Below are 24,126 nucleotides of genomic sequence, written 5' to 3'. Positions count from 1 at the left end.
TGCCATGGTGCAGAGTCTCCTGCTTGGGCAGGGGGTTGGACTGGATGACCTCCAAGATCCCTTCCCACTCTGTTAATTTGTATTGAAGCGGGGTTCCCTCCAACTGGGCGATCGCCCCGCACCGGCTGGCAAGGCAGTCCCGCGACTTCACCGCAGCTTCTCCTCCTCCTCCTCCTCCTGCCGTTCTCCTGAACGCCCCTGCTCGGGCAAGGATTTTGAACGGATGACCTCGAGGTGACCCCCCTTGCTACGCTCCCCAAGCCGATCTGGCCCTTTAGCCCCACCTCCCTCCCCTCCCCGCCGCCGCCCCCTGGCTCAGCTGACTCCCGGCTCTTTCCGGGACTGCTCCGCCCCGCCCCCGCCGCTCGCTCGCCCGCCCGGCCGATCCTGAGCTCATAAAGCTCCGAGGCTGGCAAGCCGGGGGGGAGGGGGGGGTTGCGGTCTCTCGCGGTGGATTGTGGGAGCTGTAGTTTTTCCGGGCTGAGCTTCTCCGCCCCCCTCCCGGCAGGCTGCCCTTCTCGCGGCCGCCGCTCGCGCGCCCGGCGGGGAACGAGAGGTGAGCGTGCCTGGGTCGGGGTTTGGGGAAGCGGGGTTTACAGATTGGAAAGGGACCTTGGAGGCCATCTAGTCCAACCCTGAGACAACCATTTCTGACAGGTGGCAGAGGGTCGCCTGAAGGGCGCAAGCGCCTGCCTGGAGTATGCACGTGCCTCCCACCCAACATTCCCCCCCCCTCCCGAGGGTGTCGCGCGCGGCCCGTGCACGCGCACGGGGGACGGGGAGGCAGAAAGATCGGGCGCGTTGACGGCTTTCCCCCAACCGGCCGCCCGCTTTGCAAAATCCCAGCAGACACCCGGGAATGGCTGGGGAAGGGGCTGCCCGTCGCCCTCGCCCCACCTGGGAAAGCGCCTCCCTCCTCCCCTCCCCTCCCGCCCAGCTGGCTGCATTCTGCCAGGGATGGGCAAGCAACCAGGCTGGTCCTTATTTTAGAACAGAACAGAACATAGAATAGCATATAGAATAGAAGCAGAATAGAATGGAATAGAATAGAATAGAATCTGGAAGGGACCTTGGAGGTCATCTAGTCCAGCCCCCTGCTCAAGCAGGAGAACCTATCCCATTTCAGACAAGTGATGGAACCCACACAATTTCTGGTTCACTGTCCTCACTGTTAGGAAGTTTCTCCTTAATTCCAGGTTGCTTCTCTCCTGGGTTACTTTTCATCCGTTAGTTAGTTACTTTACTTTATTGCCATTGCACCTCGTACAACGAAATCAAACACCGTCTTCAGTGCACGTCATGACCATGAAAATAAACACAAACGCACATCCTTCACCCTCCACACATTGAACCGAAAACCCCACACAGCACACCAACACTGCACTATACAGCAGAAAAGAGCCACTGCCCTGGGATAGAAACTGTTTTCCAGCCTATTTGTCCTTGTTTTTATTACCCTGTACTGTCTGCCAGATGGTAATAGTTCAAAAAAAGGGGGTGCCCAGGATGAGATGGATCTTTGAGAATGTTTTGTACTTTCTTAAGGCAGTGGGAGCTATAAAGCTCTTCCAAAGAGGGGAGAGGGCAACCCAGGATCCTCTGGGCAATGAGGTTCACCCTCTGGAGCGCCATCCTATCTGCCCCGGTGCAATTGGCAAACCCTACAGAGGTGCAATAAGTTAAGATACTCTCTATGGTGCAGTGGTAGAAGGTCACCAGTTGCTTCTTGTCCTGCCCTCTGCTGCTTTGGAAAATAGGTTGACCTCCCCTTCTTTGTAGCAGCCCCTCAAGTACTGGGACACCGCTATCATGTCCCCCCCCCTGGTCCTTCTTTTCATTAAACCTTATTGTTTGTTGTTAGTTGCATAGTCGTGTCTGATCCATCTGCTTAAACTCTGCTTTCACTACCGGACAGCAAGAAAAAGGAAGTTTTCCTGCCCCACCAAAATGTCTGGGGCAAAAACAAAAAAAGGGTTGGTCTCCTTGAATAGTTTGGAAACCTGGTTTTCCCGTTTCTGCCTTCCCCAGATGAAGTCTCTGAAAAGGTGGGGAGAACAGCTGGTTCCTGGACTCCATCGTTGGGCCTCCCAGGCCTCCGTGCCCCAGGCTGCCCCCTGCCTGGCATTCGTCCCAGCCAGCCCCCCTCCGGACGCTGGGGCGATCGAGAAACTCCAGGGGTTCGTTCTCCGCTGCCAGCGGCTCTTCGTCTTGACTGGAGCAGGAATCTCCACCGAATCCGGCATCCCGGACTACCGCTCTGAAGGTGTGGGCCTCTATGCCCGGTCTGACCGCCGGCCCGTCCAGCACGCTGAGTTTCTCCGCAATGCTGCAGCCCGGCAGAAGTACTGGGCCAGGAACTTCGTGGGGTGGCCCCGGTTTTCCTCCCACCAGCCCAACGCGGCACACCAGGCTCTGAGCAGCTGGGAACAGCAGGAGAAGCTGCACTGGCTGGTGACCCAGAACGTGGATGCCCTCCACGCCAAGGCTGGGAGTCGGCGCATGACTGAGCTGCATGGCTGCACACACAGGTGGGGAGGGGGAAGCAGGTGCCAAGCCTGGCAGGGAAGGGGCAAGTGCCCGGCGCATCTGCCCGGCCTGGCGCTCGGGTTCCACCAAGTTGAAAAGGGCCCTGGGGCGAGGCAGACCCATCAGGGCTCTTGAAGCCAGCAGCTCAGAGGCGCCTTCTGCATAGATGCCAGAGGGCTGGGGTGTCCGATCATGTCCCTCCCTGCAGGGGTGGGATTCAAATTTTTTAACAACCGGTTCTGTGGGCGTAGCTTAGGTGGTGGGTGTGGCTTGGTGGTCATGTGACTGGGTGGATGTGGCCAACTCAATATCACTCATATCGAGGCATGCATCTCCTCGCCTGGCCTCTCATGAATGTGGGGATGCTGCAGCAGTCGTAAGTGTGAAAAATGGTCATGTCACTTTTTTCAGTGCCATTGTAACTTTGAATGGTCCCTCCACACAAGCAAAGTACCAGCAAAGGAGGGAAAGAAAACTCCAGAAAAGTTCCAGAGACAGGAAGTCTAGTCCTGCCAAGAACGTAATAAGGGTAAATGGAGAGGCCGTTTCTGTAAGCAACACCAGAATGTTTCCTTCCTGCCTTCCTTACAGGATTAGCCCTGTAATTTCTTCTAGCAACTGGTTCTCCGAACTGCTTAGAATGTTAACAACCGGTTCTAGCAAAGAGGTGCAAACTGGTAGAACCCCACCCCTGCCTCCCTGGCAGAGCCCCAAGACCAGTGGTGGTATGCTACCAGTTCAGCCCAGTTCCGCCGAGCCGGTAGCGGTGATGAGCAGCAGAGACCAAACCGGTTCTCTCCACCACTTTGCTGTTGGGCCTACCCACCTTCCCAGGCTCCCTTGCTCACCTTTATCTTCTGCTTCCGAAGCGCAACTGCTTTGCGCGACACAGAAGGGTGTCATGCAGCAGCTGCTGAGTGTCATGCGACCAGGAGAGTGCAGGCTTGCAGGAGGTGATTTGGAACACCTCTGGCGCCTGCGCAAATTGCGTGTTTGGCGTGCGCGTGCCACACCCACCAAACCGGTGGTAAAAGTTTTTGAATCCCACCACTGCCCAAGACTTTTGCTGCCTGGGGGGAGCCAGACAATGCCGACACCCCCCCTCCACAGGCATGTTAGTTCCCAGGACGTGTTTGCAGCAGTAGAAAAAAAAAGAGAGAATAATACCCTTTTCTCTGGCCCAAATCTCTCAGAGCAAAGCAAAATCTTACACTTAGGCGAGCATTGAGTTCAACTTCTTTTCTATTTTCTTATTTTATTTTCTTAATTTCTAATGCGGGGGGCCGCTAGGAATCATGAGGTAGTTCCTTCCTTCTCCTGAGCTTAGATATCCATCCTTGAAAGCCTCTTTCTCCACAGGGTCGTGTGCCTCAGCTGTGAGGCCCGGGTCTCCCGCCAGCATCTCCAGGAACATTTTGAGGCCTTGAACCCCTCGTGGACAGCTGAGGCCCACGGCGTGGCTCCTGACGGAGATGTCTTTCTGCCGGAAGACCAGGTGCGACACTTCCGTGTCCCATCGTGCAGCAAATGTGGCGGGGTCCTCAAGCCAGATGTGACTTTCTTTGGGGACAATGTGTGCAAGGAGAAAGTGGACTTGGTGTACCAGCGTCTCGAGGAGTCTGATGCGGTCCTCGTGGCCGGGTCTTCCTTGCAGGTATGCATGCGAATCTGCCTCTGAGATGCCCGATGAGGGGGTGCCAGCCTCAAGTCGAGTACAGTAGAATAGCATAGGAATAGGTAGAGTGGAGTGGAGTGGAGTGGAGTGGAGTGGAGTGGAGTAGAATAGAATAGAATAGAATAGAATAGAATAGAATAGAATAGAATAGAATAAGAGCAGAATAGAGTAGAGTAGAGTAGAGTAGAGTAGAGTAGAGTAGAGTAGAGTAGAGTAGAGTAGAATAGAAGAATAGAATAGAATAGAATAGAATGGAATGGAATAGAATAATAGAATAGAATAGAATAGAATAGAATAGAATAGAATAAGAGCAGAATAGAGTAGAGTAGAGTAGAGTAGAATAGAATAGAATAGAATAGAATAGAATAGAATAGAATAGAATAGATTGGAATAGAATAGAATAGAATAGAATAGAATAGAATAGAATAGAATAAACAGGGAAAGAATTAATGGTATGTTCTGTTCTGTTGTGGAGTGTTGTGCAGTGGAGTGGAGTGGAGTGGAACGGAACAGAACAGAACAGAACAGAGTAGAGTAGAGTAGAGTAAAGTAGAGTAGAGTAGAGTAGAATAGAATAGGAAAGAGAATGGTATGGTGTGGTGTGGTGTGGTGTGGTGTGGTGTGGTGTGGTGTGGAGTGGAGTGGAGTGGAGTGGAGTGGAGTGGAGTGGAGTAGAGTAGAGTAGAGTAGAGTAGAGTAGAGTAGAGTAGAATAGAATAGGAAAGAGAATGGTGTGGAGTGGAGTGGAGTGGAGTGGAGTAGAGTAGAGTAGAGTAGAGTAGAATAAAAGACAAGAGAAGAGAAGAGAAGAGAAGAGAACAGAACAGAACAGAACAGAATAGAATAGAATAGAATAGAATAGAATAGAATAGAATAGAATAGAATAGAATAACAGGGAAAGAATTAATGGTATGTTCTGTTCTGTTGTGGAGTGTTGTGCAGTGGAGTGGAGTGGGATGGAACAGAACAGAACAGAACAGAGTAGAGTAGAGTAGAATAGGAAAGAGAATGGAATGGAATGGAATGGTACGAATGGACGAATGGAATGGAATGGAATGGAATGGAATGGAATGGAATAGAATAGAATAGAATAGAATAGAATAGAATAGAATAGAATAGAATAGAATAGGGAATGGAATGGAATGGAATGGAATAGAAATAGAATAGAATAGAATAGAATAGAATAGAATAGAATAGAATAGAATAGAATAGAATAGAATAGAATAGAATAGAATAGAATAGAATAACAGGGAAAGAATTAATGGTATGTTCTGTTCTGTTGTGGAGTGTTGTGGAGTGGAGTGGAGTGGAGTGGAACGGAACGGAACAGAACAGAACAGAACAGAGTAGAGTAGAGTAGAGTAGAGTAGAGTAGAGTAGAATAGGAAAGAGAATGGTATGGTGTGTGGAGTGGAGTGGAGTGGAGTGGAGTGGAGTGGAGTAGAGTAGAGTAGAGTAGAGTAGAGTAGAGTAGAATAGAATAGAATAGAATAGAATAGAATAGAATAGAATAGAATAACAGGGAAAGAATTAATGGTATGTTCTGTTCTGTTGTGGAGTGTTGTGCAGTGAAGTGGAGTGGAATGGAACAGAACAGAACAGAACAGAGCAGAGCAGAGTAGAGTAGAGTAGAGTAGAGTAGAGTAGAGTAGAATAGAATAGAATAGAATAGAATAGGAAAGAGAATGGTATGGTATGGTGTGGTGTGGTGTGGAGTGGAGTGGAGTGGAGTGGAGTGGAGAGTGGAGTGGAGTGGAGTGGAGTGGAGTGGAGTAGAGTAGAGTAGAGTAGAGTAGAGTAGAGTAGAGTAGAATAGAATAGAATAGAATAGAATAACAGGGAAAGAATTAATGGTATGTTCTGTTCTGTTGTGGAGTGTTGTGCAGTGGAGTGGAATGGAGTGGAACGGAACAGAACAGAACAGAACAGAGTAGAGTAGAGTAGAGTAGAGTAGAGTAGAGTAGAGTAGAGTAGAATAGAATAGAATAGAATAGAATAGAATAGAATAGAATAGAATAGAATAGGAAAGAGAATGGTGTGGAGTGGAGTGGAGTGGAGTGGGTGGAGTGGAGGGAGTAGAGTAGAGTAGAGTAGAGTAGAGTAGAATAGGAAAGAGAATGGGATGGGATGGGATGGGATGGGATGGAATGGAATGGAATGGAATGGAATGGAATAGAATAGAATAGAATAGAATAGAATAGGAAAGGGAATAGAATAGAATAGAATAGAATAGAATAGAATAGAATAGAATAGAATAGAATAGAGTAGGAAAGGGAATGGAATGGAATGGAATGGAATAGAATAGAATAGAATAGAATAGAATAGAATAGAATAGAATAGAATAGAATAGAATAGGAAAGAGAATGGAATGGAATAGAATAGGAAAGAGAATGGAATGGAATGGAATAGAACAGAACAGAACAGAACAGAACAGAACAGAATAGAATAGAATAGAATAGAATAGAATAGAATAGAATAGAATAGAATAGGAAATGGAATGGAATGGAATAGAATAGAATAGAATGGAATAGAATAGAATAGAATAGAATAGAATAGAATAGAATAGAATAGAATAGGAAAGGGAATGGAATGGAATGGAATAGAATAGAATAGAATAGAATAGAATAGAATAGAATAGAATAGAATAGAATAGAATAGAATAGAATAGAATAGAATAGGAAAGAGAATGGAACGGAACAGAACAGAACAGAACAGAACAGAACAGAATAGGCTGGCCCCGCCCACCCCTCCCCTCCCAGGAGTCCCCACGCAGCCCATTTTGGATGCAGGTAAGTGCAGGGTGAGCGCAGGGACTTGGGGAGGGCAAAAAAGCCCACCCCCCCGAAGTTTGGGAAGGCTGGGAATGGGCCCGTCTCCGCTTCCAGAGAGCCTCCAGAGCCTGGGGGAGCCATTTTCACCCTCCTGGAGGCTCGAGGAAAGCCTCAGGAGCCTGGAGAGGGCAAAAACATGCCCCCCTCCTGCCGTGGTGCAGGAGGCCAACTAGGCCACGCCCACCCTGGTGACGCCCACCCAGCAACCAAGCAGAGAACCCTTTGCTAAAGTTTTTGAAGACGCCCCCTGGTGGCTACTGAGCAAGACTAGAAGGGAGATCGACACCCAGTGGCGTCCTTTCTTCCAGGGCTCCTCACTAGAACAAGCCATGACAAGCCATGAGAAACTGGGCCCAGGGCCAGGCTAGTGGGATTTAATGGTCCTACTTGAGTATCTATTATTGTTCCTCCCGTGGCCAAGCCCATCTGCAGATTGCTCCACCAATGAAGGCGCAAGCTCCTCTGTTTACTTGGAACCCCATCTGAACCCCTGGTCCACACCCTCACACCCACCCCCCAAGTCCTCCTGCTTAATAGCCTTTAGGTATCTAATCCAGCTGCTCTTTAGAAGATCAGATCCTGAAGATGAAACTTTGACCACCTCATGAGAAGGAAGGAATCGCTGGAGAAGAGCCTAATGCTGGGAAAGATGGGGGGCCAAAGAAGAAGAAGAAGAGGACGGCAGAGAAGGAGGGGGCTGGATGGAGTCACTGAAGCAATCGGCGTGAGCTTAAATGGCTCCAAAAGATGGTAGAGGACAGGAAGGCCTGGAGGAACGTTGTCCATCGGGTCGCAATGAGTCGGACATGACTTTGCAACTAACAACAACAATCCAGTGTTTTCTCAACTCAGCCACTTTTAAGATATGCGTGGACCTCAACTCCCAGAATCTCTCTGCCAGTATGCCTGGCTGGAGGATTCTGGGAGTTGAAGTCCACACACCTTTGAAAGTTGCTGAGCTGCCTAATCCGTAAAGCAGAATTGGCCCAAGGTTGTGCTGGCTGAGAGTCTTGGTGTTGTGTGTCAGCACATCCAGAGGGCACCCGGATAGGAAGAGCAGAGCTCTTCAAACTTGACAGCTTTAAGACTTGTGGACTTCAGCTCCCAGAATCCCTCCTCCACTCATGTTGGCTCAGGAATTCTGGGAGTTGGAGGTCCACAAGTCTTAAAGCTGTCAAGTTTGAAGAGCCTTGGCTTAGAGCAGTGGTGGCTAACCTTTTTGGGCTCCTGTGCCAAAAATTGTGCGTGCACTTGCACGCTCGCGCATATGTGCCAACACCCAGAAGGCAACACACGCCTCCCCACACCCCCTACGCATGTGTGTGCAATCCCCCCCTCACCCCACCACCCCCTTACCTGCACTGCGCCTCACAGCTGATTTTGGGCCAATTTGAGGCCTTTTTCAGCCTCCCAGAGACTTTAGGAAGGCTTCTGCAGGCTTTTCAGGCCGAAAACTAGGCCCGTTTTGTCACTTCCAGTATTTCCAGAAAAACAGGAAGTGATGAAACAGGCCTAATTTTCATCCTGAAAAGCCTGCAGAAGCCTTCCTAAAGCGTCTGGGAGGACGAAAAAGGCTTCAAACCGGACGAAAATCAGATGTGAGGTGCACGTATGTGCAGTGAGGTAAGTTTGCCTGCAGCTCGTGTGCCGGCACAAATGGCTCTGCGTGCCACCTGTGACACGCGTGCCATAGGTTTGCCATCACAGGCTTAGAGCTTGTCAGCCATTTGCTTCACTTCCTCTGACAAATGTTTGCTTTGTGTCTGGCAGGTCTTCTCCGCTTACAAATTTGCACTTGCTGCCCGGGACAGGAAGTTGCCGATGGCCATTGTTAACATTGGCCCCACGCGGGCCGATGCCTTAGCATCTCTAAAGCTGAATTCCCGCTGTGGGGCACTGCTGCCTTTGATTGTCGTTTGAGAGACCCGGTGGGCATCCAGACCAGTAAAGATTCAAGGGTGACGGTGGGAGTGTTGTTGAAGTGGCCCAGGGATTTGAGGCCCAGGGAGCTGAGTCAAATTTCACAAAGATAGCCTGAAGGACTGAGTACGGTGATTCGCAGCCTAGAAAGAGCTTTGTAGAACATAGAGTGATAGGATTGGAAGGGACCTTAGAACAAGGGTCTCCAACCTTGGCAGCTTTAAGCCTGGAGGACTTCAGCTCCCAGAAATCCCTCCAATTATCCTCTTCCCTCAAAACTCATTTTCCACACTTCTCATGTAAACCTCTTGGGTTCCAGCTGTTATCTTGGCTTGCCATCTTAGGATCATGGGTTAAAGCCAGTGGAGATAAAAGGATCTCGCTCTTGGAGAGCTTTGATCTTTTGCAACCAACCAGCAACTTGTGAAATCAAGGTTGAGGTAACCCAAGCAGGGCTGAGCCAAGGAGAACAGGCAAAATCTAGATCTTGTCTTGTCTCCCTTTGGCTATTAAGGGGCCACGTAGATTCTCAGCTCACGGTTCAATGGCAAAGCAGTTTGCCTTTTTAGTACTGTAAATATTATATACCCAAGTGGCCCCCTCAAAGTCCCCCCTCAAAGGGCCTTCTGCAACATTCAGATGTCCATGACGTTGACCGGTGCTTCTCCTGCACCCCAGCTCCGCTGTTGTTGCTTTTAAGGGGACGACACGAATAAAGGCATCTGTTTCAGAGGAATCTTGCCTTCCTTCCTCAGAGGCACAGGAAAGTCACAGGACTCGGCTACCCGTGAACACGACATGACAAGCTCCCTTATTGCAGTTCATAGATTTGTTGGTTTTAAAAGCAATTGTACACTGAAGCGTGACTTTCCTCTTTATTTGAATAAAGTAATTCAAATATGCAGTAAGTAACATAAGATGAAGAAATCTCTGCTGGACTATTTCAGGACCTTTGATCTAAGAAAAACAGGAACGGTTGCACAACGTTTGTGCACAATTGCAGCCCCCTGACCGCTCAGTCCAGGAGGAGAGAGCAGGTGCTGGTTTTTCTGGCTTTTTGGAATCCAAAGGCACAAATGCAGCTTTTCACTGCTTTGAAAGGCCTGGTGAAAGAGGCAGAAAGCGGCAGCAGGAGAAGGGAGGGAGTTGAGAGACTCGGAAAGGGCTGCGGATGGGCCTTGCTGGAGGGGAGCAGGTCTTTCCACAGGAAAGACTTTACAATCCAGAAGGCCAAATTGCTGCCAAACAGCGTTCCACGTTTCAGTGTTTCCTATTTGCGCATGGCCTGAACTCTGGGTTTTCCTTTCGGCTTTTGTGCAGCTGGGGAAGGTTTTGTGTCCATGGCTTGTTCTTCCCACAGTGGCTTTTGTTGTGCTCTGCACCCAACAGCCTCCCCACCTTGCCAGGGACCGAAAGGGGCGCGATGCCTCCATGCTGGTTAAAGTAGCACTGCCCTTCCTTGGGTGCAGCGCTAATCAGGAGAGGAGCCCAGGTTTGGGGATTGATTGGAGCATCTGGCCTGCTCAGATTGACCTCTCCAGGGTGGTGGGTTTGGACTGGGGTGGGTCTTGGGTTCAGTTTGGCCCCACTCTGGGCCTGCTTCTCAGGAGTGTAAGATAGCAATAGGAGTAGCCCTTAGACTTCTATACCGCTTCACAGTGCTTTACAGCCCTCTCTAAGCGGTTTATGGAGTCAAAAGTGAGGCTCCATTCAAAATCCAAGGAAGAAAACCTTAGACTCCATTGTTTTGGAGAAAAGGAAATTGAAGTGGGAGCATCAGAAGAATTCAAGATCTGAGGCGTTAGGCATGAAAATCACATATAGAAAGCTATCCCATGTTCCCACCCCCAACAGTTCAGACTGGCCATCCAATCTGAGATGTGTATAATGTCACGTGGAGCATCGTCAGGTGGCGTTTCACACATCTGGCTCCCCAGGGTGGTTGGCCTTGGTCTGCTTAGATAAGAAGCTACAGCTGCGCAATAAGCAAGTAAGAAAGTTTACTCAAGTTTTACAATTCACCCTCTCAAGCCTCCAGCACTCTTCCCCCTCCACAAAGCCCAATTAATTTTCCCTTCCCCCCCCTTTCTATGGCAGCTGGAAAGACAAGCAGAAGGAGGGTTCTGGAAGGCTGACGGTCAGCCTCTGGCCCCCAACAATCTGGGTCCTCATTTGACCCACCTGGGAAGGAGGGAAGGCTGAGTCAACCTGGAGCCTGGTGAGGATGGAACTCCTGGCAGTGGGCAGAGTCAGCCTCCAATACTGCATTCTAACCACGAGAAAGAAAGGAAGGAAGGAAGGAAGGAAGGAAGGAAGGAAGGAAGGAAGGAAGGAAGGAAGGAAGGAAGGAAGGAAGAGCAATAGCAATAGCCCTTAGACTTATATTCCTCTTCACAGTGCTTTACAGCCCTCTCTAAGAGGTTTTCAGAGCCAGCCTCTGGCCCCCAACAATCTGGGTCCTCATTTGACCCACCTGGGAAGGATGGAAGGCTGAGTCAACCTGGAGCCTGGTGGGATTCGAACTGCCAAATTGCAGGCAGCCAGCAGTCAGCAGAAGTGCCTTGCAGTGCTGCATTCTAACCACTGTGCCACCACAGCTCATAAAAGCTAAAACTAGAGGAGCAGCCCCACCTCAGCTGAAGGTTGGGAGAGGAATTCAAGAATAAACAAAAAGGAGCAAAGTCTGTGTAAAGTTAAGTCTTCCACAAGTCAGCAGGAAAACCTGAAGCTCTTGACATTGGAACCGATTGCCACAAGACCGGCTTTCCCGCTTCCAGGTTTCTGCTGATCTCTTCCAAACCTTAAACTCCACCCCAGCCGGAGCCATTGAGTGAGGGAGCCTCAGTCCTCGCGCTTCCCTTCTCCCTCCTCCCCTAAGCTTCCTTTTACGCAGGTACACGGAGCGCAGGGATTGTATAGGTACAGCGTACAACCCTTTCATTGAGTGAGTCTTTCAAAGTTACACCGAACGGCACTGAAAAATGTGACTTGTGACCGTTTTTCACACTTTACGACCGTGGCAGCATTCCCCCCCCCCCATGGTCACATGATCAAAACACAGGCACTTGGCAACTGATTCGCATTTATGACGGCTGCAAGAAAGGTTGCAAGATGAGGCAAACCTCACTTTAATGGCTGTCCTGCTTACCAACATCACATTTTGTCTTTCAATTTATGGCCGTAAGTCCAGAACTGAAATTTAGAATGTAGTATTCTAGAAAAGTCCAATCCAACCAACACACGTTGCCCACTGATCCCGGCCCAGAAACCTTCCTCTCCCTCCGAAGAAGAGGAACCAGGGAGTGGACCTGTGAAATGCTGATGCCTTTCTACACACACAGGAATAGGAAACTGGGGCCAAAAGTCCTTGGGGCCAAAAAAGCCTCCCGGGCAACTTTTGAAACCGCTCTCCTATTTATTCTGGATGGCTGTCACTCTCTCTGTCCTGGAGAGAACCTGCGTCAGCAGAGGATGTGCTGCCTCCACCTGGGCCAGGCCCTGATTGGGTGCCACGGAGGCCTGCTGTCTTTCATCAGAGCTGGAAAAACTGCATTTCTGAACCTTGTGATGAGCTTGCAAAGAAAAACCCCGTGCAGGTCAATGACAGAGTTCAGAAGCTGCTGGCCATGGCGCTCTTCAAGATCATCGTCCCGCTCCTGATCGGGTTGGGTGCTTACTATTACTACCCACAGGAAACTTTCTCTGCAGGTAAGGAAGGTAGATTCCCACACACCCCTGGGGAGGCCGGGCCATCGTTGTGCTTCTGCCTTTTGGCTCTTTTTTTTTAATGATTCTGTTTTCCATTTAACGGAGAAGAACAGGCTTCCCTAGAGAGGGGAAAATGTGGGTGAAACTCTTGCACGCAAGGTGTGAAGCAGGTGAGCTGGGAGGGCGGCCCATTTCTGGTGGACCTCCACGCTAAAGAAACGGGTTGAGGTCGCACAACACAGACCCGCAACCCAGTTTTGCACCGGCAAGTGAGGCGCCACTGATGGAGACGCACAAACATCCCTTTCTCTGTGTGATTGTCTCTGCAACCTTTCGTGCGCCCTGTCATTCAGACATCACACACACACACACACACACACACACATACACACACACACACACCAGGGGAATCAGCATGTTGGAGACTCTCAGATTGGGAAGGGGGGGGGTCAGAAAAGGGCAGGGGACCCGGAAGGCTGCAGCAGACTAGAAGTAGCAGCTTTGGGGTTCAGCTGCCTTAGAGCCCCTCTGGCCAAAGGTGCCACCCACTGGATTCTCTGCTCACACGGAGGATCATCGGTTGCAGGAGCAGGAATCCGCTAGCTCTTCACGGATGGAATCTGTGGCTCAGCCAGCTTTCCTCCCACGGCTGTCCCAGTCACCTGGGCGGATCACGTCGGAGGAAGAGACGGAGGGTTGCTTCGGGGGCTCCTGGTTGAGCAGACCTCTGCCCAGCCCCAGGGCACCTAGGCGAGCCCCCATCCACCCACCCCGAAGCCACAGCGCTGATCCAGTTTGAAGCGGTTGTCAGTGGTTCTGCCATTCCTACCTGCAATTCTTGCTCACCTGGTGGGAGGCTGAGCATCCCCAATACGTAAGTGTAGCTGGTGGCCAGTCCTATTCTAGTTGGGTGTTTTGGGTGGGAGCTAGAGGAGTGTAGAAAGACCCCGGTTGAGGTGGGCAGGGCAATGGCCGGGAGGAATTCTGGGAGTTTGAAGTCAAAAGTCACCGAAGTTGAGAAAGTCCCCCCCCCCTCCCCGGTGCAGGAGCAAATTGCAGAAGTTGGTGCCGGACAATCTCGGGAGCTGAAGTCCATCGATCTTCAAAGTTTGCTTGGGTTGGGAAATTCTGCCAGCTCAGACTCTGGGACCTTGAGGAAGGAGGGGGGAGTAGAATTTGGGGCTGAGAAAAGATGCAATTAGCCCGAGAAGGAAAGAAGAGGTAACCCAAGTGGGGGGAACCAGATCATCAGCTTCCTCCACCCAAACCCGAAAAGCCCCATCAAGTCCCTCCCCCTGTGAAGGAAAGCTCTGCCACCCGCTGTGTCCACAAGGGATTAGGGGAACGGCAGAGGGGGCTGCCCTGCTCCTATTGGCCCTTGAGGCCACTGAGGATCGCCCCCCCCTCCACTGAATGGAGGGCTGTTTGTTCTCCTTGGGGGCAGGTGGGGGGGTGGCTTTTCTCCATGCCAAAATCCCTCTCGCTTTTTTGGCCAACCCACGGAGCATGGGAGGTGAATGCTCAGCTGGACTCTTGGCTGCCTCGCTTCGATGTGGCAAGCGGGGAGGTGAGCGGACCACTGGCATGTCCCAAACCACCTGTGTCCCCAATGAAAGGGGGTGGACCGATGGGGAGAGGGGAGCGAGGGGGGGCCCTTGGAAGTGAAGCATAGTGTTGGAATTGGCCCTGAGAGCCGACGGGGCTCTGGGTAGGGAATTGAGTAAGGATCCAATGGGTGTGTGTGTGTGTGTGTGTGTGTGTGTGTGTGTGGATAATGCTGTCACACACACCCCAGACTAATTTGCTTGTTTATTGGCTTTCCTGCCCAAGGAGGGACTTTCAGATCTGCACCTGCTAGAACGATCCCTTCTAGACCACGCCTCCAACTGTGGCAACTTTAAGCCTTGAGGACAAACTCCCAGAATTCCTCAGCCAGCAAAGGCTTAAAGTTGCCAGCTGGGGAATTCTGGGAGTTGAAGCCCTCCAGGCTTAAAGTTGCCAAGGTTGGAGACTCCTGTCTCTAGACAACACGGACATTTAATAAAAAGATGGAACATAAACTGGTCCCAGTAAAGAGCCTGAAGCAGTGAAAGTTGGAGGAACCGAGAAAATTCACCGAAGGGAACACAGGATAATACAGCAGGGCCGGAAGGGACCTCGAAGGTCTTCTAGTTCACCCCCCGCTGCTCAAGGCAGGCGGTCCAAAAGACCTTTGGCCAGACTCCTTTTCCTGGCTGGGCCCAGAGCCTGCGCAACTCCAGCCGGGCATCCAAATCCACAGGTCGTCTGTCTTCCTCTTCTGCCTGCAGAGATGGTGCGAGGAATGCGCGTGTTGGTGACGGGTTCAAGTTCGGGCATCGGGGAGCAAATGGCCTACGAGTTCGCACGGATGGGAGCCCACCTGGTGCTGACTGCCAGGAAGGAGGAGCAACTGCAGAAGGTAAGCGGGCAGGAGCCCAATCCAGCTCCGAACCCCCGATCGTCTGAACAGGACCAGCCCTGCATGGATCGCATCGCAGCCTCAGCCCATGTTCGGTCTTTAGCAAAGAACTGGACCGCTTTCCCACGCGAGAAAGAGAAAGAAGCCCCTGTCCACGGTTGAAACCGGCGAGAGATTCCCTCGCTATCCCAGAGGTGCATTTTTTCCAAGAGGCAACTGGGCTTTTTTTTTTTCCTTTGAAGACGTTTCGCTTCTCATCCAAGAAGCTTCCTCTGCTCTGACTGGAAGGGTGGGGAAGGGAAAATTGCAGATTACAGGAAAAAATGCAGACTCCAGGAACCCTTTGCGCTTCAGTTTGAGATAGAGGAGACTTTCTGCAAAGAGCATAAATCCTTCCCTTCCCCGTCATTCAGTCAGAGCGGAAGAACTTCTCGGATGAGAAGGGAAACGTCTTCAAAGAAAAAAAACAGAAAGTCCAGATGCCTCTTGGGAAAAAAAAAAAAAGCACCTTTGGAACAACCAGAGGACGAGAATCTCCACAGATTCATTCACTGGCTTCAGTCTCAAATGGGTGTCGGGTGCAAATCCGGCTCCTCTGCTTTTTGGGGTGGAGACAGTTCCGTCCTTGCTGGGGCACCCCAATGCCGCCGCCCCACCCAGCCATTCTGGAAGGACGCTCTGAGCAGTGGTGGGATTCAAACATTTTTACTACCGGTTCTGTGGGCGTGGCAGGGGAAGGAGACTGCAAAATCCCCCTTCCCTCCCCACCCCACTAACCTGCTTTCCAGCTCTGTTCTCCTGTGCAGGGCAACCAAAGGAGACCCAGCCAATCAGATGGGACTCAGTGGGAGGCAGAGAAGAGATGGGTTGGTGGGGCCAGTCAGAGGTGGGATTGGCCAGTTCTCTGGACTACTCAAAGTTTCTGCTACCGGTTCTCCAGAACTGGTCAGAACCAGCTGAATCCCCGCTCTGGCTCTGAGCAACAACTAACCTCGGTTTCAGGGAACTGAGTTTCAGGGAAAGGGCGAAGTGGGGGTGGTTTAAAATAGGCCTGAACGCCAATCCTGCTGACAGCCACCAATCTCACTGGCTGCTCTTGAGCCCACAAGGTGGTCAAGAAAAGAAAAAAAGACCACACATCTTGACTTTGTTGTTAAAGCTTGGCAGAGCTTCTTTTATTTTGACCTTTGTTATTAGAATTTTTCAACACAATAAAACTATCCAAAATTAAAAGATTAAAAAAGAAAATGTATAGGAGGAAAAAAATTAAATTTAAAAGAAAACAATTATTTCCACCCTTCTTTTTACCTAGTAGTTGCCATCTAAATTCGTCCACCTCCCAGTTTAACTTACTTTTTAAATCCTCAATCCAGAAATCATCAACTCAGCCTTCATCTTTCAACAAACGTCCATCGGATAAGGTTTCTTGTCTTTCCAAATAAAAAATAAAAAAATCCTTTGATTATTTTTCCTTGACTAAACTAGTCATTTTTGGTTCTTTTTCCTCAAGTTATCAATATTACAAGTCACATTTCCTGTTTTATTTCATGATTTCTCCATCTTTGTGCTTGCAATAATCTCGGCGCATACCGTATCATATACAATATGCCATATTAATTTCCCACATTTCTAATTGATGGTCCATGAAACCCCAATAAAAGGATTCCAGTGGTCTCATCCTAATATTCAGCTTGGCAGAGATTCAACTGCACTGACTTGACTTTTGGGTCCAAACCCTTCGGATTCCCTGGTTCTTGTGAGTCCTTTCCTTTGCCCTCTTTTTTCCCTTCCTCTTCAGGTGGTGAAGAAGTGCCAGGACCTGGGCGCCAGTTCTGCCCACTATGTGGTGGCGGACATGGGCAACCTGACCGATGCCCAGAAGGTGGTGGAAGAAACTAAGGCCAAGTTGGGTAAAGACGACCTTTTGCATCTCACCCAGGACCAACCCTTGTGCCTCCGGGGGCGTTTGCGGGAGGGAAGAGACTGAGGAATGGGACGCTGTGCGTGTGTAGGTAGGCAGGGCGGTATTCAGCTCCCCTTACCTAGCCCAGCCATGCAGTGAACCTAGCCACACACACACACCCCGCCCTTCCAGGGGTGGGCTTCAAAAATTTTAGCAACAGGTTCTCTGCCCAGGTGCTGGATGGGCGTGGCGATGGTGGGCGTGGTCTAGTTGGCCTCCGGCACCATAGCGGGAGGGACATTTTTGCCCTTCCCGGGCTCCGGAGGCTCTCTGGAAGCTGGAAACAGGCCCGTTTTTGGTCTTCCCAAACTTCTGGGAGGCCTGTTTTTTGCCCTCCCCGAGCCTGCGCACACACCTTGCACTTACCTGCATCCAAAACGGGCTGCATGGGGACTCCTGGGAGGGGAGGGGTGGGCGGGGCCAGCCAGGAGTGGGATTGGCGGGGTCTCTCCGAACTGTGCAGAACCTTAGCTAGGGGCTCCCTTGACCCTCTTCGAATCCCCAGCACCATCCATTCCTCTCTCTAGAACAGGGTGTCCAACCTTGGCAACTTTAAGACTTGGGACTTCAACTCCCAGAATTCAGCCAGCAAAGCTGGCTGAGGAATTCTGGGAGTTGAAGTCCACAAGTCTTAAAGTTGCCAAGGTTGGACACCCCTGCTCTAGAAGTTGCCTTGTCTCCCACCCCCTGGACTTGGCTGTCCCCTCCTTTCCTACATGGAGAAGACCACCCAGAGAGGTCCTATTTCCACGGCTCCTCCAGAATGGGAGAATCCCTGCAGCAAATGGGGTGGGGGAGGTACGGTGGCCGACAGGTGGAGCTCTCACCTCACAATCAGGAGGCCGTGAGTTCAATCCTAGACAGAGGCAGATATTTCTCTCTCTGGGCACAATGAGAATAGATCTGCCGAACAAAACTCCACATTGGTGACAGGAAGGGCATCTGGCCAGTGAACACCCTGCTAGCTCCATTCAGTTGCCCAGATTCCACCCCGCAAGGGATTATGGGGTCATTAAATGTCAAAGAAGAAATGGGGTGGTGGGAGACAACTTCTTTGAAAAGCAACAAGCGGTTCAAATCTTTTGCAGAGAAACATGTTTGCTCTCAGGTGTTTCTGCATCCCACATGGCCCAGCTCTGAGAATCCAGAGTTGGCCACCAATATTGGGCAATGGGAATAACAGATAACACACATGGAAAGGAATCTTGGAGGAGTTTTAGTCCAACCCCCTGCTTAAGAGCAATAGGACTTATTTATATACTGCTCTTTTCAGGGGCATGGTGGCTCAGGGGCATGGACGCTGAGCTTGTCGATCGGAAAGGTCGGCAGTTCGGCGGTTAAAATCCCTAGTGCCGTGTAACGGAGTGAGCCCCCATTGCTGGTCCCAGTTTCTGCCAACCGAGCAGTTTGAAAACACGTTAAAAAATGCAAGTAGAAAAATAGGGACCCCTTTGGTGGGAAGGTAACGGCGCTCCGTGCGCCTTCGAAGGTGGTTAGTCATGCCGGCCACATGACCAGGGAGACGTCTTCGGACAGCGCTGGTTCTCCGGCTATGAAACAGAGATAAGCAGCATCCCCTAGAGCCAAAAACGAATAGCACGGGGAACCTTTACCTTTATATACGGCCCTTTAGTTCTTTTATAGCATTCAGTGTGAGAATTATTTGCATATTGCCCCCAACAATCCAGGATGGAAGGCTGAATCAACCTTGAGCCGGTCAGCATTGAACTCCAGGCAATGGGCAGAGTTTGTTTGTAATGCTGCATTCTGACCGCTGGGCCATCAGGGCTCCTTGCATTCCAAATGGCTGTATTTAATAAATGCAATAAACAAACAATAATGCAAGAGCAGGAAAAGCAAGGATGGCCAGCGATTGGCAGGGGTGTGTGTGTGTGTGTGTGTGCACACGCTCATTCCTGTCCCAGAAGATCAACCATTTTGACAAAGGCCCAAGATCTCTCAGTGTTTTGCTGGCCTGGCCTGGCTGACCGACCTTCACCTGTGCTGGGCTCCCTCCTGCACTGAGCTGTGATGTCAACATCCAGCCCCTTTGCAGCCTTCTGCATGCCCACCTGCCCTGCCTGGGGCTCCACGCTGGAAGACGCCTTCCGAGGGTGGCAGCAAGCCAGCGCCAGCGCCAGCAAAAAGATCCGTTTGCCTTTTGTGCAGGTAGGCCCTGAGCGCCTCTCTGTCCTTCACTCCCCCAGGAGGTCTCGACCAGCTAGTTCTGAACCACGCGGGAGGAACCTCCTTTGGTCCATTCAAAGGAACAATTGAGCCCGTGATCAAGTCGATGACCGTGAACTTCTTCAGCTACGTCCAGTTGACCATTTGTGCCATGGACCTGCTGCTGGAATCTAAGGGGAACATCGTAGTCGTCTCCTCCATGAGCGGTAGGTACCGCAATCCTCACAGGCACCCGGGTGGATCCCGCAGTGAGTGAGGCATTCATTCGTGCTGAAGGAAGGACGTCTCCTGCGTGGGATCCCATGGCGGTATTCAGCCGGATCGGGCAAGGATTTGGCGTGGGTCGCCGAACCGGTAGTAAGTTCTGGCTGGCCACGCCCACGACCCGGTTGCCCTCCCGCCCGATGCTCAGTCGCCCCGCCCGCCTGACGCCAAGGTATTTCTTTTTCCCCCTCCCAACGATCAGCTGTTCATACGATCTGCTGTGCCGGGATTCCCCTTCCTGAGCCCCCAGGGAGCTTTAGGGGAGCAAAAATGTCCCCCCCCCAGAGGCTCTTCTGAGGCCAGGAAGCTCCCCAAATGGAGCGTGGAGGGGTGCTGCGGGCCCTTCCCATGCTCTGCTTTTTTTCTTCCTGAGCCTCAGAGGAGCCTTAGGGGAGCAACCCCCCGCCCAGGCTCCTCTGAGACCCAAAAGGCCCCCAAAATGGGTAGGGGCTGCAAAAAAGCAAAAAAAGAGCCACGCCCACCCAGTCACATGGCCATGCTCACCAAGCCACTCCCACAGAACTGGTAGTAAAAAAATTTGAATCCCACCACTGATGAGATCCTACCAGTTCTCAATTTGATGGCAGAGGATTTGCTTCCAGGTGTCACCAGCCGCTCCATTTCCTCACCGCTTTCTCTCCTCGCACCCCATTCTTCCTTCTATACTCCCCTTCATTCATTCTTAGTCTCCAAATTTCTGGTCTCTCTCTTCCCGAAGATCTCATCCACAACCTACTTTTTAGTAAGCTGGGAAAAAATGGAATAGATAGCACCACCACTAGATGGATTTGCAACTGGCTGGCAAACCGTACTCAACGAGTAGTCCTTAATGGGTCTAAGTCTACATGGAGGGAAGTAAGCAGTGGGGTGCCACAAGGTCCCGTCTTAGGCCCAGGACTCTTCAATATCTTCATTAATGACTTAGATGAGGGAATAGAAGGGGAACTTACCAAATTTGCAGATGATACTAAGCTGGCAGGAATAGCCAACACCCAAGAAGATAGGCTCAAGATCCAGAGGGATCTTGATAGACTCGAACACTGGGACCTATCTAACAAAATGAAATTCAATGTAGAGAAAAGTAAAGTCCTACACTTAGGCAAGAAAAACCAAAAGGACACATACAGACTGGGTGAAACCAGGCTTAGCAGCAGGAACTGTGAGAGGGATCTTGGAGTCTTAGTGGACAACCAGCTAAATAGGAGCCAGCAGTGTGCAGCAGCCACCAAAAAAGCTAATGCAATCCTAAATTGTATTAACAGAGGGATACAATCAAGATCAAGGGAGTTACTAATACCACTCTATAAAGCCTTAATAAGACCACACCTAGAGTACTGCATCCAGTTTTGGTCACCACACTATAAAAAAGATGTTGAGACTCTAGAAAAAGTGCAGACAAGAGCAACCAAGAGGATTAGGGGATTGGAGGCTAAAACATATGATGAGTAGTTGCTGGAATTGGGCATGGCTGAAGAGAAGGACCAGGGGAGACATAAGAGCAGTCTTCCAGTATTTGAGGGGCTGCCGCAGGGAGGAAGGGGTCAGGCTCTTTTCCAAGGCACCCTTGAAGGCCAGACAAGGAATAATGGATGGAAACTGAACAAGGAGAGATTCAACCTAGAAATAAGGAGAAACTTTCTGACAGTGAGAACAATCAACCAATGGAACAGAAGTTGCTTTCGGAAGTTGTGGGAGCGCCATCAGTTGAGACTTCCAAGAAGAGACTGGACTGCCATTTGTCAGAAATGGTGTAGGGTCTCCCGCTTGGGCAGGGGGGTGGACTAGATGACCTACAAGGTCCGTTCCAACTCTGATTATCTGTTATCTGTTATCTGTTATCCATTCCATACATCCACCACTTTCTCAATCAAGTCATTCCATTCAATCAATCAATCAACCAATCAGAATTGAGTTGAAAGGGACCTTGGAGGTCTTCTAGTCCAACCTCCTACTCAAGCAGGAGATCCTATACCAGTTCAGACAGGTGGCTGCCCAGTCTCTCCTGAAAAACCTCCAGTGATGGAGCACCCACAACTTCTCTTCCACTGGTTCATTGCTCTCACTGCTAGGAAGTTTCTCCTTAATTCGAGGTTGCTTCTCTTCTTGAATAGTTTCCACCCATTGATTCTTGTCCTGCCAACTACACTCCCTTCTCACGTTCCTCTCACAAATTTCCCTCCCACAGACCTCCTTGGCAAACCCCCCCCCCACCAATTTGCACCCAGCACAACCCTTCCAGTTCCAGATGTGGTTTACCAGATCCACCTGCAGCAGCCCCTTCTCCAGAAGTCCCCGGGGAACCTCTCTCTTTATTGCCCTTAATCCCCAGATGAGGCTCGTCTGATGGTGACGACACAAAGGTCTTTCGAGACGGGGAAGACTTCTGCCTTTGTCAGTGCATTTCAAGGAGCCCTTTCGATTTGTTGATTTTGTTTCACTCTTGATTTTTATCTGCTCTTCTCATTCTAAGTGTTGCCATGGACTTTCTTCTCCAGAAGGCTACTATAATAAGTAGGCTTTAATAACTCATTGCACATCACCCCTTGGGGCTGGGTTTCTTTGCAAGGCAGAGATGCAATCAGCTCATGAACAAGTCACTAGCTATGCTCGACCCACACATCACTGTCAAGTCAGAGTGATGGTCATTTAGCTGTTCTGACCTGGGTTTCACGAAATCCCGAAGCAGATTCCTCGGCCCGACAAAACCCCTTTTTAATAGGCTAATGTGAATTCCTGTCATTCACATCCAGCAAAGTCCCAGCAAACAGTTTTTCAAGGGTGAATTTACAACTACAGACCTTATCAGTCTTGGAGAGTTGCCAGGCCGATAGCTTCCAAGCGCAACGCTGTACCAGGAAATACTTGGCAAGGAGTCTCAAACAAAACTTCACCCTAATTAAATGAACTGATTGTCTCCTGGAAACCCCACTCCCCTTTCGCTCCTCTTTATTCCCTGTGGGAGGGGCCATTCACCATCCACCAAACCCCTTACTCCCAAATCGGCCCTTGTTCCTTAACTGTTCCCTTCTTCTGGCAGCTCTGCACATGCGCACATTGGGAACAGGCCCCAGCTGTTCTTCTGCCCCACTGATCTCCGACTCCGAAGGCAGCTGATAACTGTCGGACGGCCCTGGCCCCATCTCTGCCTCCAACGCAGAGCCCTCGTCAGAGCCTTCCCCAGACTCCAGAGCCCATGTTCCTCGCCAGACTCCTCACTGTCTGAGTCTTCCACCAGCTCCGCTGACCGCTGGTGGGCCACAACATTAGTGACTGTTACAGCAGACCTACCTCGAAGCTAGTTACCACTTGGATTCAAAGTTCCAACGGTCCCCCTCCCCTCACTCACAGACACATGACCAAAGTTGGAGTGCTCGGCCACACAGCCACATCTGTGGCCATTTGCAGCATCCCATTGTTGGTCACCTGGCTTGGCTGCCTTTGACAAGGATTTTACCCAAAACTGGCACTTCTGGTTTTCTCCAAAACCAGGCTCCATAATGATTCTAAGTTAAGAATTACCTTATTAAAGTGGACAAAGAAAGTTCAGAACATTCTCAAAGATCCATCTCATCCTGGGCACCCTTTTTTTCAAACTATTACCATCTGGCAGATGGTACAGGATAATCAAAACAAGGAACAAAGAGGCTGAAAAACAGCTTCTATCCCAGGACAGTAGCTCTGTTGAATTCTACTGTATGGTGCAATATTAATGCAGTATCAGGGGTTTTCCATTCAATTGTATAGAATGCGAAGGATGTGTGTTTGTGTTTATTTTCATAGTCATAATAGACACTGAAGATGGCACTTAATTTCATTGTACGAGGTGCAATGGCAATAAACTAAACTAAACACGGAAGAGCGTACCATCGGGGGAGAGATTGAGAGAAGGGGGAACAAGCAAACTGTTCCTCCATCCATGCCAACCTCACTTTCTTCCTCTCAAGGGCGTGTTCCGGGCCCCTTCAGCGTCTCCTACGCAGCAGCTAAGTTCGCCGTGGAAGGGTTCTTCACTTCGCTGCGCACCGAGTTGCGCCTGCGGAACATGGACCTGCCCATCACTGTGGCTGTGCTGGGCTACATCGACACGGGTGAGTGACACGTCGAAACCCTCGCTTGCCCAAACCCAGCGCCCTCCAGTCGGGCCAGCTACCCATCTTTTTGCTCCTTTCTGCAGAAATGGCCGTGAAGTCCGTGGGAAACAAAATCACGCAGAGGCCGAGCCCCAAGGAAGAGTGTGCCCAGCGGATTGTGAGGGGCGGAGTGTTGCGTTACCGTGAGGTCTTTTATCCTTACTGGGCCCTGAAGCCCACCCTGATCTACCGAGAGCTGCTGCCAGACCTCATGGACCAAGTCATAGGCTACGGCTACAGACTGGAGAACATCCTCTAAAAAACCCCCCAACCCCCCCCCCCCCCCCCCCCCCCCCCCCCCCCCCCCCCCCCCCCCCCCCCCCCCCCCCCCCCCCCAAAAAAAAAAAAAAAACACCCCCCCCCCCCCCCCCCCCCCCCCCCCCCCCCCCCCCCCCCCCCCCCCCCCCCCCCCCCCCCCCCCCCCCCCCCCCCCCCCCCCCCCCCCCCCCCCCCCCCCCCCCCCCCCCCCCCCCCCCCCCCCC

General features: G+C 50.9%; 2 protein-coding genes across 2 annotated transcripts; both read left to right on the top strand.

Annotated features, from left to right (window-relative positions):
* Nucleotides 1-363: 363 nt before the first annotated feature.
* SIRT4 (sirtuin 4) lies at nt 364-9,869 on the top strand. Its single transcript, XM_026689359.2, has 4 exons — nt 364-556; nt 2,029-2,528; nt 3,886-4,180; nt 8,803-9,869. Exons 2-4 carry the CDS (start codon nt 2,029-2,031, stop codon nt 8,950-8,952), a joined length of 945 nt encoding a protein of 314 aa, XP_026545144.1. The 5' UTR covers nt 364-556; the 3' UTR covers nt 8,953-9,869.
* A 2,630-nt stretch (nt 9,870-12,499) lies between these two features.
* LOC113426923 (hydroxysteroid 11-beta-dehydrogenase 1-like protein B) lies at nt 12,500-23,918 on the top strand. The gene is made up of 6 exons (XM_087943090.1): nt 12,500-12,660; nt 14,970-15,100; nt 16,899-17,010; nt 19,271-19,456; nt 23,459-23,602; nt 23,689-23,918. The coding sequence occupies exons 1-6, from the start codon at nt 12,579-12,581 to the stop codon at nt 23,901-23,903; spliced, it is 870 nt and encodes a 289-aa protein (XP_087799216.1). The 5' UTR covers nt 12,500-12,578; the 3' UTR covers nt 23,904-23,918.
* The last annotated feature ends 208 nt before the right edge of the window (nt 23,919-24,126 follow it).

This window comes from Notechis scutatus, chromosome 13, assembly GCF_049901735.1.
Source record: "Notechis scutatus isolate UNSWTSFEM ecotype Mainland chromosome 13, rNotScu1.2, whole genome shotgun sequence".
NCBI classification, from domain to species: Eukaryota; Metazoa; Chordata; class Lepidosauria; order Squamata; family Elapidae; genus Notechis; species Notechis scutatus.
Note: the sequence above shows the minus strand (reverse complement) of the source record. Positions and strands in the feature narration are given on the sequence as shown.

Coding starts and splice junctions, on each gene's coding strand:
- SIRT4 (XM_026689359.2), top strand. CDS start 2,029: ATGAAGTCTCTGAAAAGGTGGGGAGAACAGCTGGTTCCTGGACTCCAT. Junction 2,529..3,885: donor CTGCATGGCTGCACACACAG/GTGGGGAGGGGG, acceptor CTTTCTCCACAG/GGTCGTGTGCCTCAGCTGTG. Junction 4,181..8,802: donor TGGCCGGGTCTTCCTTGCAG/GTATGCATGCGA, acceptor TGTGTCTGGCAG/GTCTTCTCCGCTTACAAATT.
- LOC113426923 (XM_087943090.1), top strand. CDS start 12,579: ATGGCGCTCTTCAAGATCATCGTCCCGCTCCTGATCGGGTTGGGTGCT. Junction 12,661..14,969: donor ACAGGAAACTTTCTCTGCAG/GTAAGGAAGGTA, acceptor TTCTGCCTGCAG/AGATGGTGCGAGGAATGCGC. Junction 17,011..19,270: donor AGAAACTAAGGCCAAGTTGG/GTAAAGACGACC, acceptor TCACTCCCCCAG/GAGGTCTCGACCAGCTAGTT.